Source organism: Gossypium raimondii, chromosome 5 (assembly GCF_025698545.1).
Source record: "Gossypium raimondii isolate GPD5lz chromosome 5, ASM2569854v1, whole genome shotgun sequence".
Lineage (NCBI taxonomy): Eukaryota > Viridiplantae > Streptophyta > Magnoliopsida > Malvales > Malvaceae > Gossypium > Gossypium raimondii.
The window spans coordinates 25077984-25097549 of NC_068569.1; the positions used below are offsets into that span (position 1 = coordinate 25077984).

At 38.7% G+C, this 19566-nt stretch overlaps 2 protein-coding genes across 2 annotated transcripts; one reads left to right on the forward strand and one right to left on the reverse strand.

Moving 5' to 3' along the window:
* Window positions 1-5136: 5136 nt before the first annotated feature.
* On the forward strand, window positions 5137-11811 carry LOC128041010 (uncharacterized). Its single transcript, XM_052630283.1, is given in 3 exon segments — window positions 5137-6430; window positions 6647-8156; window positions 8355-11811. Coding segments are annotated over 3 exon segments (6261 nt in total).
* A 5015-nt stretch (window positions 11812-16826) lies between these two features.
* Window positions 16827-18296, reverse strand: LOC105767612 (GRAS family protein RAM1). The gene has a single exon (XM_012587183.2). It carries the CDS (start codon window positions 18268-18270, stop codon window positions 16906-16908), a length of 1365 nt encoding a protein of 454 aa, XP_012442637.1. The 5' UTR covers window positions 18271-18296; the 3' UTR covers window positions 16827-16905.
* Between the last annotated feature and the right edge of the window lie 1270 nt (window positions 18297-19566).

Below are 19566 nucleotides of genomic sequence, written 5' to 3' on the forward strand. Positions count from 1 at the left end.
TAGTCCCTCCGTTTTGCGCTGAAGCGCAATCCAACTTTCTGCTTCTTTTAGATTTGGGCTGCGAATTTTGTTTTTTGTTTCAATCAGGTCCTTTGACCGTGTACAGGCCTTTGCGCTGAAACGCTGCGTCTTGGACTGGGGAATATTTCCCTGAAGGTCCTTCGAGCCTTGAGCGCGTTTCATTTCAGTCCCGAACCATCATCTTTCATATATTTGCGATTTAAACCTCGAATTTTGGGCCCGATTTTAATTTCGTCCTATTTTGTTTAATTAATTTATTATTCTTTTTTTAAAATTATTAATAATTAATTCATTCGTTATTTTTTAAAGAACTCTTCTTTATTGTTATGCATTTTAAGTTTTACATATATTATTTATTTTAAATGTTTCACCTAATATTTATTTAAAATTTTCTTATTTGCATTATTTGTTTTAAACTATTATATATATATATATATTGTCCTTTAACCTTTTAATTATTTTTATCTTTTATTTTTTATAAAGAAAAGGATACTGTTTTGTGTTTTTAGTTATTGTAGTTTATTTATTTTAAACTATATTAGTATTTTTCATTTTAGTTTCATATTTTGTTTGCTTGAGATATTTGCCATTCATTTGAATTGATCTCATATTTATTTGTTTTATAATATTAGCTACGTAAAATTGTTCTCGATTATTTCGTTTACTCGGATTATTAATATTGGCATGTAAAGTGATGCATGTGATATGATTATTATCATTATGCACGCGTAATTTGTTCATTTGTTTTCACATTATCGTCATTTACTAACGTGATATTTTATTCGTGAATTATCATTTCATGTGCTATATTATCGTTTCATTTCATTTCATTGCTTCAAGTTATGTTTGATTTGTATATACCCATAATAATAAACCGGTTTATCTTATCACGAACAAAACAAATTCACCTCGTACAAGTGTTGCGCTTGTCATTATTCAAAAGAAAATTTTAAAATAAGGCAATATTTCGTTTGGAAAATCGAGAAAACGTGCCCTAACGTGCTGGGTTTCGATTTCTTGTTCGACCAAATAGCCAAATATCCTTTTTAAACTTTTAAAATAAGGCAATATTTCGCGTTTGGAAAATCGAGGAAACGTGCCCTAACGTGTTGGGTTTCGACTTCTCGTTTGACCAAATGGCCAAATACCTTTTTAAACTTTCAATAATGAAGCCAATATTCCGTATTTAGAAATTCGAGAAGTCGTGCCCTAACTTACTGGGTTTCGATCTTTTTTCGCGTTAAACCTAAATAACCGAATATCCTTTTAAATTAAAATAAATGAGGTTTAAATAAGAAAATAAAAGGCAAACTTACTCTCAAAATACGAGGTGTCGTGTCCTAACTTCTTGGATGTGACATCTTGTTAATTTGAGAAGAATGCATTTTCATTTTGATTTCTTCAAGTAATATTTAAAATAACACAATATAAAGAGGGACCGTATTTTAATTCTTTTCGAGTTTTTAGTTTTCGACACCAAGACATTAAGTAATCAATTAGGTACCAATTTTGGGCGTATCGAGGGTGCTAATCCTTCCTCGTATGCGTAATCGACTCGAAACCCATTTTCTAAATTTCGTGGACCAAAATCGTTGTTTTAATAAAATTAAATTGTTTATTAAAAGCAGTAGTTTTACGAGGTGACCGATCACACCTCATCAAAAAGGATTGGTAGCGACTCCCATTTTCGTTTTATTTTCAAAACCCAAGTCGACCCGTTTTATCAAAAATGGTGTCAACAACTTAGCGACTCCTTGGGGATGAAAAAACACGAGAGTCAAGCCACGAGTTGATTACTTTTGTCCTTTTCGTCGAAAATTAAAGATTTTGTTTAAATTTACGATCCTTTCATTGCATTTCATTCGTCTTGATTTTAGTTTTATCATTATGATTTGATTGCTGTGGTAGTTTAAGCTTGGTATACTGCTCCATTGCATTGCATGACCGTTGGTCACACCCTTCTAAGTGGGAGCGAAAAACTAGTCCTTCGTGAGGTTTTCACCTCCGTGTAGGATAGTGGATTGCTTCCGGGATACATCCGTACTTATGTCTTCATGAGATCTTCATCTCCGTGTAGCCATAAGAAAATGTATTCCCCTGAACCGAACTTGATCCGTATGAGCCTATAATGGGTGAGGATCGAGGAATCTGCGGGTTCAGATACCTTCGCTCTAGAACCGAACCTCATATGATGAACCTTAAGAACTTACCCTAGGTAGATCCATACCAAACCCTAGTGGCTACTTGAATAGGCAATTTATTTGTTCTTATTCTTTTCTTTCATGCTTTAAAAGCTAGCTTGATATGCAATACTAACTTATCATGTTTTTGCTTTGATTGCATGACATTTCATTTCTAAAGAGGTATTGGTTAACATTCGATATCTAAATAGAAAGGTTCAACATGGAAAGGGAGTTTTTTGGTAAAGTGGAAGACAATGCGGCCGTCCGAGTTTGGTCTGAAAAGGTTCAGAAAGAAAAAGGTGATAGTCTCACGGAAGGATACGTATCGGAATTATGGGACTTCACTCGCATTAGTGTGACTCAGGATGGTGTGCAAGAATTAAAGGAGATATGGAATCAGTGGGATAATGAGATTAAGCAACTCTTTTACAGCAACTATGGTGATCTATCTTGTTTACTTGATGTGAAGATAGACAAGCACTTATTTCGAGCCCTCACGCAATACTGGAATCCGGCTTATAGTTGTTTCACGTTTGGGAAAACAGATTTGGTACCTACAATAGAGGAATATACGACCTTACTACGGTGTCCGAAATTCCAAGTTGACAAAGTCTATTCAAGATCGGCTAATGTCCCGACATTCTTGAAGAAATTAATGTGCATCACAGGAATGAGCGAGCAATGGGTCACAACCGGATTAGCGAAGGAGACAAAGAATGCATACCTTGGAGGAACTTGCGAGATTTAATCTTGGCACATCCGGATGTAAAGAAGAGGGTTGATATTTTCGCATTGAGCATTTATGGTCTGATTGTCTTCCCTAGGGCATTAGGCCATGTAGATGAGGCGGTTTCAGATTTGTTTGATAGGCTCGACAAGGGGTTCACACCGGTCCCGGCGATTTTGGCGGAAACCTTCAGGTCCCTAAATGCATGTCGAAGAGCGGGTGAGGGAAGATTCATCGGATGCACGCAGTTGCTATTGGTATGGTTCCATAGTCACTTTTGGAAGGTGGAAAAAGTCTCCTATCGAGTCTTCTCAGAAAACTACTCACCATTAAAGGAATTATCAACTACGCCGAGAAGAGACGACATCACAGAGGAGAAATGGATGATGATTCTTCAAAATCTTCAAGAGGAAGACGTTGAATGGAGGGCCCCATGGATGATTCCTAACAAGATCTTGTATCGATACGGGGACTTCGACTGGGTCCCTCTACTTGGAATTTGGGAAGCTATCGGATATACCCCTTTGCTGGTATTAAGACAATACAGATCGAGACAATTCATACCAGCGACTTATGGGCTGGCGCAATGTGAATTCTCTTATAAAGATGATAACTATAAGAGGAAAATTCGGGAAATATCTAACGCATGGAAGCAAGTTCACCGGATGGAAAAGTTAGCCGTAGGGGTCATGACAACTCCTGAATACCATGGATGGTGGAATAATAGGGTTAATGACAATATCCCTGGTCCGAGAGAAGACTGCGTGTATTCGCTAGAGGAGCATCTGCAAGTGGTTCCATCAGAATTAGAGATCATCAAGCAGGACTTTGAGAAAAGAAGTTTAGAATGGGGAAGGAAAATAGAGCAACTAGAAGAGGAGAAGATGCGTTTGGGGCTGGATGTCGATATCCATAAACTAGAAGCCGAGAAATTAAGGAAAGGGAAGAACAAGGCTGAGGAGGATTTGGACAGTCTGAAAACAGATTATAAGAAGCTGCGGTTATCAATGAGGACTGCCGGCTTAGGTAAAACATCGGAGCAGTGGCGCCAGGTGATTAAAGAAGAAAGAACCAAGGCCGACAAATGGGAGAAAGAATTCCAAGATGCCCGAACTCGAGAAAGCGTTTTGGAGAAAAGCTTATCAGAATGTCGAAATGAGAAAGTGGGGTTAAAAGCTCGGGTGGAAGAACTGGAAAAGTCACTTCATTTGTACCGCAGTCGCAATTCCATGATCGAACTAAAAGCGAGTTTGAAAAAGATTGATGAACTGAATGGAAGGATAGGAGAGCTTGAAGATGCTTTACAAAACTCTGAACTACGAATGGAGCTTCTTGAAAGGAGTAACAAGCAGTGGCAAGAGCAATTCCATCATTCCTAAAATCAAATTAGGGAAAGAGACTACATTATGGGCGAAGCCGTGACCCAAGTACGAGAAGTAGCTGATCATTTACAAACCCTAGCAGTTCAGGCTGATGTTTTGAGCTTAAAATATGAATCAGAATCGAGCCGAAGACGAGATTTAGCTTGGCTCCTTAGGAAGGTTAAGGCTTTGGGTATAAAGGCGAGGCCATATATGTAACCCATTTTATGTAAATAAATTTGCTTTCTAGTTGAGTTTTTCTAATGAAATTGAATTAGAATCAATGCCTCTTTTTGCATTCATGCATCTACATTACATCTCATTATATGTATTAAAGTCGTAAAATGGGACCTAATTAATTCAAATTATGAACAGTTATCCTGGAAACTAACGAAAACCCGCCAACCATTTATCACTACGGTACCCGTCGCAAGACAAAAGCCATGGATCAAAGATTCGAAAGACTCGAACAACTCCAAAAAGAGATGCAAGAGCAAATGCAAGAACAATTAAAGAAGATTCAGCAAGATATGAGGAACGAAATGGTAGAGTCTCAAAAAAGCATGATGGCTGAATTGACGCAGCTGATAAAAGGGGGAAACGACAAAGGAAAAGACCCCGTGGTTAATATAGATGAAGGAAATAATGATGGCCCTCTCTATCCCCCAGGCTTCACTCCTCCTTATGCGCAAACCCAAGTTGGGGTACACCTAGGCAGATCGTCTGTCACTATCGAGCCTCAGCGATTTGCACCAAAGACCTCAATGCCAAGAATTTCCAAACTGGAATAGGTTCTCATCCAGGAGAAGCCCCTACCAATCCCATAGTAACTGATTTCGACGAAATGATGGAGAAAGAGAAAACAAAGGAAGAATTGTCAAGCCGGTTGGAGGAAAAATATAAATGGCTCGAGGAGAAATTCAGGGCCATGGAAAGTAGTGAGAATTATCAAGGGATCGACGCTAAAGATTTGAGCTTAGTCCCGGATTTGGTACTTCCCCACAAATTTAAAATGCCAGAATTTGAGAAATACAACGGGACTAGTTGCCCAGAAGCTCATATTACCATGTTCTGCAGACGTATGACTGGGTACATTAACAATGACCAACTGCTTATACATTGCTTCCAAGATAGCCTCGTGGGGGCAGCATCTAGGTGGTACAACCAGTTAAGTCGTACCAAAATTGGCTCATGGAGGGACTTAGCACAGGCATTTAAAAAACAATATAGTCATGTAGCTGATATGGTCCCCGATAGAATTACCCTCCAAAATATAGAGAAAAAGCCTAATGAAAGTTTTAGGCAATACGCGTAAAGATGGAGGGAGGTTGCCGTTCAAGTCCAACCCCCACTCTTGGAGAGAGAGATGTCAATGCTCTTCATCAACATATTGAAGGCACCATTTATCACACACATGTTAGGAAGTGCCACGAAGAACTTCTCCGATATAGTTATGAATGGAGAGATGATTGAAAATGCCATCAGGAGTGGGAAGATCGAGTCTGGAGAAAGTAACCATAGATATGCTCCGAAAAAAAAGGAGAATGAGGTAAACAACGTGAGCACCTATAACAAGGGTTACTCGAAATCAATCACTGTGAATCAACCAAGGAAGGTGGCTACTAATCAGCAAAGTTCATCAAGAAAAAGGCAAAACATCGAGAAGCCCCAGTTTACGCCAATTCCAATGTCGTACAGGGAGTTATATCAAAATCTGTTTGATGCGCATGTTGTCTCTCCTTGTTATTTGAAACCTCTGCAACCTCCATACCCCAATTGGTATGACACGAACGCGCAATGTGACTATCATGCGGGAATCATAGGGCATTCGATAGAGAATTGCACAGCCTTCAAAAGGCTGGTGGAAAAGCTGATCGGTATGGGTGTTGTCAAGTTCGATGATTCACCCAGTGGGGAAAATCCATTGCCTAACCATGCTGACAAGGGGGTGAACATGATAAGCGGAAATACAGGGAGGAAAATCAAAACAGATATTGTAGAAGTAAAAACCCCACTGAAATGGGTTTTGAAACAAATGATAGATATGGGATTAATCATTCAGAATCTAGAGAAGAGACCAAGAGGGATGAAGAGCTACTGTGAGTTCCATGCCGAGAAGGGTCATAATATCCAGGAATGTACAGAATTTAGGACCATGATACAAAATTTGATGAACAACAAAGAGCTAGAATTTTATGAAGAGATCAAAGGACTAGAAGAAGGAGAAGTTTACGCTTCGGAGGAGGGACCTACGGGAAAAGCCCAAAATTAACCGGTGGTGATTATTTCAAGGCCAAGAAGCACAGGATCTGGAATACAACTGGCACCAAAGGTCATAATCCAAAAACCTGTAGCCTTTCCTTATAAGGATAGCAAAAAGGTTCCTTGGAATTATGACTGCAACGTGATAATCCCGGGAGAGGAAAGCCCGGTAAACGCTTCAGAAGAGGGTAGTGATGTAGGCTTCCATACTCGTAGTGGAAAACGCTATGACCCAGCAAATACAAAAGGGGAGCATATGAAAGGAAAAGCCTTAGCGGTTGAACAAAATAAAACAAAGATGGCCAGAATTGAATTGCAAGTTAACAAACCGGTGACTGAAAATGAGGCTAGAGAATTCTTAAAATTCTTGAAGCACAGTGAATACAGCGTGGTGGAGCAACTGCATAAGCAACCGGCACGTATCTCAGTGCTCGAGCTACTTTTATGTTCGGAGACACATCGTAATGCGTTGATAAAAGTGCTAAATGAGACGTATGTTGCTAACGATATCTCTGTGAGCAAGCTGGATCGCCTGGTTAATAACATAAATACCGACAACTTCATCTTCTTCAACGATGATAAGATTCCGCCAGGTGGTATGGGATCTACCAAGGCCTTACACATCACTGCCCGTTGTAAGGGGTGTATACTACCGGGGGTACTCGTTGACAATGGATCGACATTGAATGTTTTACCCCTATCTACATTAAACAGGCTACCTGTGGATATTTCTCACATGAAGTCATGCCAAAATATAGTGAGAGCATTTGACGGCACTGAGAGAAAAGTGATGGGAAGAATCGAGATACCTCTATTGATTGGTCCAAGTACATACGAGGTGGACTTTTTGGTAATGGATATCAAACCATCTTACAATTGCCTATTAGGGAGGCATTGGATCCATTCTGCGGGGGCTGTACCATCGTCACTTCACCAAAAGTTGAAATTGGTGGTAGAGGGACGATTAGTGACTATAGGTGCAGAAGAAGACATCATTGCATCAGTCACCGATGACATGCCATACATAGAGGCTGATAGTGAAGCGATAGAATGTTCATTCCGATCATTGGAATTCGTAAATGCCACATTTGTCATCGAGAGGAGCAAAATCCCAGAGCCTAAGATATCCAAAGCTACGTCAATGTGCTTACAGCTAACGATGGGAAAGGAAGCGTTGCCTGGAAGAGGACTTGGAAAATACCTCCAGGGACAGGTCGGAGTACCGATCCTGGTTAACAAACAGGACCGTTATGGTTTGAGATATAAGTCTAATGCAAGGGAAATGAGGAAGGAGATGGAGAAAAGGCAAGAAAAGAGAAGAGCACGTTTGAGCGGGATAGAAGCCAAGTGGGGTTCGATAACCTTTCCCCATATATCTAAGACATTTGTTTCAGGGGGATTTGTCTACCCTGAAGAGAATGACGAGGTTACAGAAGGAAGAATTAGAAGGTTGGACATCAATGCCGTATCCGCGGAAGAAAAGGTGGAAAGGAATTTATCGGGTATTCGCCCTTACGAACCTGGTAGCGTTCTGAATAACTGGACTGCAGAAGAGATCCCTGTAACATTTAGAACTAATTCAGAGAAATGTTCAGAACACTTGTGGCCCTAAGCCTGGGGGTAACAAGAATCTTTTGTAAAAGGCACATGTCCAAAATCTAATTTCAATGAAAACTTATCATTCAGTCTCACTTTGAGCAAATATTCTTTCATTCTTTTCTTCATTTCATTTATAATTATACTGTGCATACAAGTATTCTTAGATTCTTTTATTTGGGCCTCTTTTCGTCCCAATAACAGGTCTTCAGATGTCAACGAGATGAGTGACGCTGTTACTGACTCAGAATCCCTTTTTGAACAAGACGTGAGTATGGAGGATCTTCAAGACTTTGAAGATGACCAAGACAGCGTTTTATCTCCAGATCTGTTAAGAATGGTGGAGGAAGAAGAAAAACAAATCCTATCTCACAAAGAGTCGGTGGAGGTTATGAGAATAGGAGAAGGAAAAGAGGTAAAAATTGGCGCTTGTATTGCCACGCAAATAAAACAGGACCTCATTGAGTTGCTCAGAGAATTCAAAGATGTTTTCGCATGGTCCTACCAGGATATGCCGGGGTTAAATACTGATATTGTGGTGCACCGACTGCCCATAAGAGAGGAGTGTAGACCAGTCCAACAGAAGCTCCGTAGGATGAGGCCTGATGTTTTGTTAAAGATAAGAGAGGAGGTTTGGAAGCAGTTCGATGCAGGATTCTTGCAAGTAGTCAAATACTCAGAATGGGTAGCTAATATAGTCCCAGTTCCTAAGAAAGATGGGAAAGTTCGAATGTGTGTGGACTACAGAGATTTGAACAGAGCCAGCCCAAAGGATAATTTTCCATTGCCACATATCGACACTTTAGTGGATAACACGGCAAGTTACTCACTTTTCTCCTTTATGGATGGTTTCTCCGGATACAATCAGATAAAAATGCATCCTGAAGACGTGGACAAGACCACGTTCGTAACAATGTGGGGCACATTTTGCTACAGGGTGATGCCATTTGGATTGAAGAATGCGGGGGCAACATACCAAAGAGCCATGGTGACCTTATTTCATGATATGATGCATAAAGAGATAGAAGTCTATGTAGACGACATGATTGCGAAGTCTAGAACAGAGGAGGAGCATGTACAAGTTTTGAGAAAATTGTTTATGCGGTTAAGAAAGTTCCAACTAAAGCTTAACCCGGCCAAATGCACTTTCGGAGCTAGATCTGGGAAGCTTCTAGGGTTCGTGGTCAGTGAAAGAGGGATCGAAATTGATCCGGACAAAGTAAAGGTCATACAAGAATTGCCTCCGCCGTGCACTCAGAAAGAAGTTCGAGGTTTCTTGGGAAGACTGAACTATATCGCCAGGTTCATTTCGCAGTTAACAGAGAAATGCGACCCAATTTTTCGTCTCCTTAAGAAGCACAATCCGGGCGTATGGAATGAGGAGTGCCAAAGAGCTTTTGACAAGATTAAGAATTACTTGTCTAATGCTCCGGTACTAATGCCACCATGCCCAGACAAGCCATTAATATTGTATTTGGCAGTATTTGGAAATTCTATGGGGTGTGTGTTGGGCCAACATGATGAATCAGGAAGGAAAGAAAAAGCGATATACTATCTCAGCAAGAAGTTCAATGAATGCGAGACAAGATTTTCGCTAATCGAGAAGCTGTGTTGCGCTTTAGTTTGGGCGACGAGGAGACTGAGACAGTACATGTTATATCATACCACTTGGCTAATCTCAAAATTCGACCCATTAAAATACATGATGGAGTCAACTGCTCTGAATGGAAGAATGGCCCGATGGCAAATTCTGCTCTCTGAATTCGACATACTCTATGTGAATCAAAAGGCTATAAAAGGGAGTGCAATAGCAGATTTTCTAGCTAGTAGAGCTCTGGAAGATTATGAGCCTTTAAACTTTAACTTTCCGAATGAGGACATAGTATATGTAGCAATCACCAAAGAAAATACCCGAGAGGGAAATGTTTGGAAATTGAACTTCGATGGAGCTTCAAATGCTATAGGCAATGGTGTTGGGGCAGTTTTGGTATCCCCGAGCGGAGATCATTATCCATTCACTTGTAAATTGGATTTTGATTGTACAAACAATATGGCTGAATACGAAGCATGTATCATGGGGATTCGCGCAGCCATAGAGCGGAAAATCAAAGTGCTAGAAGTATATGAAGACTCGGCACTAGTAATCTATCAGCTCAAAGGAGAATGGGAGACAAGAGATCCCAAATTGGTCAACTACCGAAAATTGGTTATGGAACTAATTGAGGATTTTGATGATATCACTTTCTGCTACCTTCCACGAGAGGAAAATCAGATGGCTGATGCATTGGCTACATTAGCTTCTATGATCAAAGTAAATAGACAGGAGGATGTGAAGCCAATCCAAATGAGCATTTATAAAGCTCAGGCCCACTGTTGCAACATCGATCAAGAGGAAGGAAAAGACGATCACCCTTGGTATCAAGATATATTGCGATACGTAAAGAATCGTGAATACCCAGACCAGGCGACGGAGAATGATAAAAGAACATTAAGAAGGCTGGCTAGTGATTACGTCTTAGACGGAGAAATCCTGTATAAAAGGGGCAGGGATCAGGTGCTACTAAAATGCGTAGACTCTACTGAGGCCAAACAAATCCTGGAAGAGGTCCATGATGGCGTCTGTGGAACACATGCCAATGGTTTCACAATGGCCAGGCAAATCATGAGATTCGGATATTATTGGTCCACTATGGAAGGGGACTATATCAAATATGCCAAGAAATGCCACAAATGTCAAATATATGGGGACAAAATTCATGTACCTCCCTCACCTCTGCATGTCATGACTTCCCTATGGCCTTTTTCCATGTGGGGCATGGACGTCATTGGACCAATATCGCCAAAAGCTTCAAATGGCCATCGGTTCATCTTCGTAGTGATCGATTACTTTACTAAATGGGTAGAAGCCTCTTCATACGCTAACGTCACGAAGGCAGCGGTTAGTAGGTTCTTAAAGAAAGAGATCATATGTCGTTATGGAATGCCAAAAAGGATAATATCTGACAACGCGCTAAATTTGAACAACAGTACGATAGCGGAGGTTTGTGGCCAATTCAGTATTAAACACCACAACTCGTCGCCATACCGCCCAAAAATGAATGGCGCGGTGGAGGCAGCCAATAAAAACATAAAGAAGATTGTGGGGAAAATGACCGAGACTTATAGAGATTGGCATGAGAAGCTTCCATTTGCTCTTTTTGCTTATAGAACATCTGTCAGAACCTCCACCGGGGCAACGCCTTTCTCATTGGTTTATGGAATGGAGGCAGTTTTACCCATTGAAGTAGAAATTCCTTCTCTTCGAGTCCTGTCAGAATTAAAGTTGGACGAAGCATAATGGATCCGATCTCGATACGATCAGCTGAATCTTGTCGAAGAGAAAAGGCTAAGAGCTATCCGCCATGGTCAAATGTACCAAAGACGAATGATGCGAGCTTACAATAAGAAGGTTCGCCCTAGGGAATTTCAGGAAGGGGATTTGGTACTGAAGAAGATCCTTCCCATACAAAAAGACTTTAGAGGAAAGTGGATGCCAAATTGGGAAGGACCATATGTGGTGAAGAAGGCCTTCTCTGGAGGAGCACTGATATTAACCGAAATGGATGGAAAAACTTTGCCTAACCCAGTGAATTCAGATTCGGTGAAGAAGTACTTCGCCTGAAAAAAAAAAAAAAGAAAAAGAGGAGAGGCCAAAGTGAAAACCCGCAAAGGGCGCTTTGAGACCAAAGGGGCTTTGAATTGAAAACCCGATAAAAGGGCGATTCAAGTTTTGATCAAAGGTGGGGCACTCGATAGTCTTACTGTGCCTAAATTATCAAAAAGGAAGGCGAGACGCTACATCTCGAGCCATCAACAAAGTCTTCTAGGACTTCTAAACACATATCAACTTCAAAAAGGTCTTCAAGAAGCTCATGCAGAGAAGCTCATGCTGCGACATCTGAGGCACCTGTTTTCATATTTTTCATCTCATTTTAGCAAATTTGCCATCTTGATTAATCTATTCATTGCGAGCATTGTTCTCAATAAAATTTCATCTTGTCCGTTGTAATAATCTTTTTCAAGCATTTTTTATTGAAATAACGATTAATGGACCGAATATTCAAGTAAAAGGAGTTTTGCATATTACTCTAAAGGATTCTAAATAATACAGGAACCTGAAATAGGACTATTATTTAGAGCACACCAGGTTTAAAGGGTGAAATGTCTAAAAAGGAAAAGTCTAAATTAAGACTATCCTTTCAGATTTTGTTGTCCAAACATGGATTGAGCAAAACGAGAAAATGTCGTGTTGGTGACAAAACTTCAATGAACAGAGAAGCAATGATCACCAAGTGATAAGAAAAGGTTTTCTCGGAGAAGAAAATTTTGCAATTATGCATGAGCATTTGGTATGACACCTAGGAATGAGGTAAATGACCAAAGGGTTTCACATCCTTGAATTGCGATAGGAGAGGATTGAGAAAGGCCATATCTTTCTACCCTTGGGTTACAGTGGGAGAATGATGGTTCAAATTTTATGTCCCAGTGGATTGAACTTTGACGTTCACAGTAGGGGCAATCAGATTAAGTGTTTCTTTGGATATGCCAGCCGAGCAAGAAGGCGTTGTAGCAGGATAGTGACAAAACCTTATTAAGCTTTTGTGTGATGATAACCTAAGCATTAAGGAATCATTTTCATGACATTTTGCATTCATTCAAATGTCATTCATACACATCTAGTTAGGAGCGTTTGATTCATTCTGGTCATGTCATCCTAATCACTAGGCACAATTAGGTTCATAAAATCGAACATACAGGTCATGTTCCCCAGAGAACAGATCAGTGAAAATTGAAAACAAAGCCTTGCCTCCATCGGTTGCAATGGAGCTGGTTGAAGATTTTAGATCTTATCTCCCTAAGCAGTAGTGGAGCAGATCGAAGATGGCGGATTTTACCTCCCTGTGGTTACAGTGAAGTACATTGAAGCCAGTAACTCTATCTCCCTGGACAACAGTGGAATAGATTGAAGATTTTAGATCTTATCTCCCTAAGCAGTAGTGGAGCAGATCGAAGATGGCGGATTTTACCTCCCTGTGGTTACAGTGGAGCACAATGAAGCCAGTAATTCTACTTCCCTGGACAACAGTGGAATAGATTGAAGATTTAAGATCTTATCTCCCTAAGCAGTAGTGGAGCAGATCGAAGATGGCGGATTTTACCTCCCTGTGGTTACAGTGGAGTACATTGAAGCCGATAATTCTACTTCCACAGACGATGGAATAGATTGAAGATTTCAGATCTTATCTCCCTAAGCAGTAGTGGAGCAGATCGAAGATGGCGGATTTTACCTCCCTGTGGTTACAGTGGAGTACATTGAAGCCAGTAACTCTATCTCCACAGGCAACGATGGAATAGATTAAAGATTACAGATCTTATCTCCCTAAGCGATGAGTGGAGCGGACAAAAGAAACCAGATCTTATCTCCCTAAGCAGTAGTGGAGTAGATCGCATCAAGTCTTATCTCTCTAAGCAGTAGTAGAGCAGACGAAAGATTACAGATCTTATCTCCTAAGCGAGTGGAGGGCAGAAAAAGAAACCAGATCTTATCTCCCTAAGCACTAGTGGAGTAGATCGCATCAAGTCTTATCTCTCTAAGCAGTAGTGGAGCAGACGAAAGAAACCAGATCTTATCTCCCTAAGCAGTAGTGGAGCAGATCACATTAAGTCTTATTTCCCTGGAATTGCAGTGGAACATTCTAAAGCCACAAATCTCATCGCCATGGAATTACGACAGAATAGATTGAAGTCATATCTTTCTGAAGTACGGTAGAGTGGATTGAAGCAACAAGGCACAGTGGACTTGAATGAAGCTACTTGAAGAGAAGCACCCAAAGAAGTCAAGCCTCGGCGAGTCCAGGCAAATTTGGTCTTTCTTAGTCTTTGCTCTGTTCTTGTTACACTAAAACGAGCAAAGAGGGCAACTCAGAGAAGCCCAAATTTGTTGGGCCCAGATATCTAAACCAGAGACCCAATAACAATGGCCCAAAATAACCAGGCCCAAAAAATCAACTTTCAAGAAACCCTAGTGGCCTCCACGAGCCCTAGCGCCATCTGCCCAAGTCCCTTGGCACCGCGACGTTCCACGGTCGGCCTTTAGCGCCACCACCGCTCGACTCACCAATCGACGACTTTGTGTGCGCCTCGTCACATCATCGCTTGCAAAATGAGAGAACACACGCAATGAGAAACAACAAAAGGAAACAACAACATACAAAACGACAAACGAGCGATCCAAGGCACAAAACGTCAAAATAGAAATCTAGGGATTTTTAAATCGGTTATATAAACCAAATCGGAACTGTAATGCTTCTTCTTGATTTTCCTTGTAACGAACACACATATATTGAAATCAAAAATCGAAATTAAGAAAAGGTTTTTGAACCGCTTTTCTCTTCATTTTCTTAAATTTTTTGTGTATATATTTATTTCTTTTATTTTATTTTATTTTTTGCGAATCGATTCTAAACAAAAATAATCAAAAATAAAGGAAAGAAACCACCGAATCGGCCCTGTTGCCGTAAATCGTCGTCGGCCCTTCGCCGTCGTCGACGCAAGTTTAGATAGGGGCCTGCTTTTCTTTTTCGTCGTTTCCCCGTTCCTTGGCCTCGATCTCGAGTGCGCTTCAACGCTTGGCTGAAGGCGCCTTGCATGGCTCGACCCACCGCGAGGAAGGCGTGATGGCGGGGCGGGCTGGAACCTAGCAGAGAAAAGGATTTCCTTTTCATTTTTTTCTTCGTTCTTTGCGAGAATGAAGCAGCGAGAAAATAAAGCAAAATTTTAGCCTTTATTGTGATTGCAATACGGCGCCGTTTAAGGGGAGATTAGCATTTTGCCTGATGGGTAATTTATGAATTTAGTCCTCCGTTTTGCTTGAAGCGCAATCAACTTCTGCTTCTTTTAGATTTGGGTGCAATTTTGTTTTTGTTTCAATCGGGTCCTTTGACCGTGTACGAACCTTCTTGTTGAAACGCTGCGTCTTGGACTGGGAATATTTCCTGAAGGTCCTTGAGCCTTGAGCGCGTTTCATTTCGATCCGAACCATCATCTTTCATATATTTGCGATTTAAACCTCGAATTTTGGGCCGATTTTAATTTCGTCCTATTTTGTTTAATTAATTTATTATTCTTTTTTAAAATTATTAATAATTAATTCATTCGTTATTTTTAAAGAACTCTTCTTTATTGTTATGCATTTTAAGTTTTACATATATTATTTATTTTAAATGTTTCACCTAATATTTATTTAAAATTTTCTTATTTGCATTATTTGTTTTAAACTATTATATATATATATATTGTCCTTTAACCTTTTAATTATTTTTATCTTTTATTTTTATAAAGAAAAGGATACTGTTTTGTGTTTTTAGTTATTGTAGTTTATTTATTTTAAACTATATTAGTATTTTTCATTTTAGTTTCATATTTTGTTTGCTTGAGATATTTGCCATTCATTTGAATTGATCTCATATTTATTTGTTTTATAATATTAGCTACGTAAAATTGTTCTCGATTATTTCGTTTACTCGGATTATTAATATTGGCATGTAAAGTGATGCATGTGATATGATTATTATCATTATGCACGCGTAATTTGTTCATTTGTTTTCACATTATCGTCATTTACTAACGTGATATTTTATTCGTGAATTATCATTTCATGTGCTATATTATCGTTTCATTTCATTTCATTGCTTCAAGTTATGTTTGATTTGTATATACCCATAATAATAAACCGGTTTATCTTATCACGAACAAAACAAATTCACCTCGTACAAGTGTTGCGCTTGTCATTATTCAAAAAGAAAATTTTAAAATAAGGCAATATTTCGCGTTTGGAAAATCGAGAAAACGTGCCCTAACGTGCTGGGTTTCGATTTCTTGTTCGACCAAATAGCCAAATATCCTTTTTAAACTTTTAAAATAAGGCAATATTTCGCGTTTGGAAAATCGAGGAAACGTGCCCTAACGTGTTGGGTTTCGACTTCTCGTTTGACCAAATGGCCAAATACCCTTTTAAACTTTCAATAATGAAGCCAATATTCCGTATTTAGAAATTCGAGAAGTCGTGCCCTAACTTACTGGGTTTCGATCTTTTTTCGCGTTAAACCTAAATAACCGAATATCCTTTTAAATTAAAATAAATGAGGTTTAAATAAGAAAATAAAAGGCAAACTTACTCTCAAAAATACGAGGTGTCGTGTCCTAACTTACTGGATGTGACATCTTGTTAATTTGAGAAGAATGCATTTTTCATTTTGATTTCTTCAAGTAATATTTAAAATAACACAATATAAAGAGGGATCGTATTTTTAATTCTTTTCGAGTTTTTAGTTTTCGACACCAAGACATTAAGTAATCAATTAGGTACCAATTTTGGGCGTATCGAGGGTGCTAATCCTTCCTCGTGCGTAATCGACTCCCGAACCCATTTTTCTAAATTTCGTGGACCAAAATCGTTGTTTTAATAAAAATTAAATTGTTTATTAAAAACAGTCGTTTTACGAGGTGACCCGATCACACCTCATCAAAAAAGGATTGGTGGCGACTCCAATTTTCGTTTTTATTTTCAAAACCCAAGTCGACCCCGTTTTTATCAAAAAATGGTGTCAACACCTTGTATTGATTAAAAATGGGAGTCCATTATTATAAAAAAAATGTTACAATTAAGAATAATATGAATGAGTTAGGGAACAAAAAAGAAAAAAAGCAGAAACTACTATACACATTGCCATGCAGAGGCCGTAAGCAAACACCTATCTTGCCACCCTAATGAAAGAGCCTTTGCTTCATCTCTTTCAAAAACTCTAAACCCACCATTAACCTCTCCTTCGCACTGAAGAGGGCAATAATGAGTGGTGATTTTCAGCAGAAGTTTCGCCTGTATCAAACACTTTGAACTCAGTTTCGTCCCTTCAAATCCATGGCTCTCCATCCTGCTTTTCCATGTTTCCATCTTCTCATACCTTGAACTTGATTTATTGTTTTCCTCATCCTTGTCACAGTTAATCATACTTTTGATCTCTTTCCCAAGATGGTTTTTCTCAATGCTTAACCTCTCAGCACTTTCTAGTGGGAGACAATCGTCCAATGAATCAAACATGGCTGCAAAATAATGTAAAGATTCCATAAATCGCGACAAGAAGCTCCTTGGGCTTCGACCACCTTCTTGTTCAACCAACATAACAATGGAAGGCCTATGCGAACGTACTGATTTTAACGTGTCTGATATTTTCATGGAGTTATTCAAAGTATTCAAATGAAAAACTAAATTTACAGCAACCGTTTCATTTTTCTTCTTCCGAAGGTTTGTCAGCTTGGATCCTCTTAACAAGCCTTGGAATTCAAAGACCAGGTTGCGAAACCCTTTGGCAAAGCTCACTAATCTGTTCTCGGTTTCTTGCAGTTCTGCAAAGCTTGCTCCGAAGCCGGTTAGACGAAGGGATATCCGGTTACCACCGGATGCCTTTTCGGAAAGAGATTGAATGAGAGAAGGCCATTGAAAGCCATAAGCAACATCAAAGTCAATAACATGCAATGCTCGGTTATTGAACTCTTCTTCTTTCTCGTAGGCTTCGATTATAGCCTGGTTGGCAGTGAAATGAGCAAATTGGTAATAAGGAGACACCCTATAAAGACAAGTGAAAGCTAGAAACTCTTCTTCGGCCGTCGGCTCCTTCATGATCATGTCGTAGAAAGGGGATTTTCGAGTAAGAAGCCTTGCGACTAACCCATCAGCGAAATAAGCAACGACCCTTTGTACAGAATCCCCCATTAATGACACAGATTGATAAAGTTGAGTGAGATTGTCCAAGGCTGAGTTCACATTATTCTCATCGACTGAAGTTGCAGTGATGAGCAACAAATGGATTAAATGAAGAGCTTTCCCATCTTCAACCACACCTTTTCTCTTGTAATCAAGCTTTAACATCTCCTCTCTTACTTGAAGAAGCTTAAATATCTTCCCTTCACAACCTTCATATGATGATGGAAGTGGAACCCTTCTCTTCCTCTTTCTGTTAATCTTTTCCCCACCGGGATCCGCCATAATTGCCAAGCTGAGATTCAAAGGCTCATCTTCCATGACCACTTTCAAGAGAAAAGAATTAAAGAAACATATATATAGATCCAAGTGAAGGATTTTTATGACATGAACGAGGCTAAGCCTTTTTTTATGGGGCAACTATAGCATGAGAAGATAACTATAAAGATTCCCTCGTGTCATTACATGTGAAAGGAACCCAAAGATTAATATAGGAAAAAAAAGAAAACGGTGTCATTGTATTCTCAAGAATCATTTTCTTGGGTGTCTTAGGTCAAGCAAAACATTTTGATCTTCTCACTTAAAATAAATGAAGATTTCAAATATGCTTTTGGAAAAGAGATGTGAAATGTAATTTGGGAGTTTGTGTGGAAGGCAGGTTTGAAAGATGCCATATTGAAATAGACAAAAAGCAGTGGGAAAAATGAGGAATCAAAAACCTAAACTTACCTACGGCCCTATGAAGAGACTTTGTCCACACTTGCAATTTTGATATGGACTTCTTTATTTTTCTATTCAAAATTGGTCATTTGTCATCTGTCTAAGATTTGGCATGCAATCATAACGTCTGAGAACTCTACCTATATTTTGAGATTAAATTCTCAACTTAATAATTCTATGTTGGGTAAAATTCATTAACCGCTTTAGATTTTTATTAAAATTTTAGTATTATTATTATTTTTGAGTAAATTATAAGAGAAAAGTAAAATTTTATCGACAACGTGATATAAATCACACCTAAAGTGATAAGCACTTTGACTATTAGGTTAGCACACAAAATTCTGTTTTATTCTCCACTTTAAAATATTAATATTTATCGAATTAAATTTCTTAAATCTTTTAAAATATATAATATCTTTATTCATTTATATATAGGGTTTAAGCCCATTGTATGCTCTAAGCAAGTTTTGGTATTATTTAATTTATTGGTAATATAAAAAATTATAATATATCAAATATTAATCCATTTATTATATTTATATCTATTATCTATATAAATTTCAATCATTTATATTGCTTCATAATTTAGATCTATTATGCAAGTATTTAATTACTTATAAAACGACATTTTATCTTTACTCTTACATTATTATAAATAATTAAATAATTATTTTATTTTCATTTCTATGGGATATGCTTTATTTCTTTTTGGTAAATAAAATCACAATTTAATATATCTAGTGAGGTTGATTGCTTTTTAGGTGTGGAAAATAATTTTCGATATTCTTCATGTGTTATGATCTATGTTCGAAGTTAATAGATGACTCATACATAAATAGTAGATGACCAATAAATAAATACTCTTTTTTCATGACCTCCTATTTCTTTGTATTTAAA

Coding starts and splice junctions, on each gene's coding strand:
- LOC105767612 (XM_012587183.2), bottom strand. CDS start 18,270: ATGGAAGATGAGCCTTTGAATCTCAGCTTGGCAATTATGGCGGATCCC.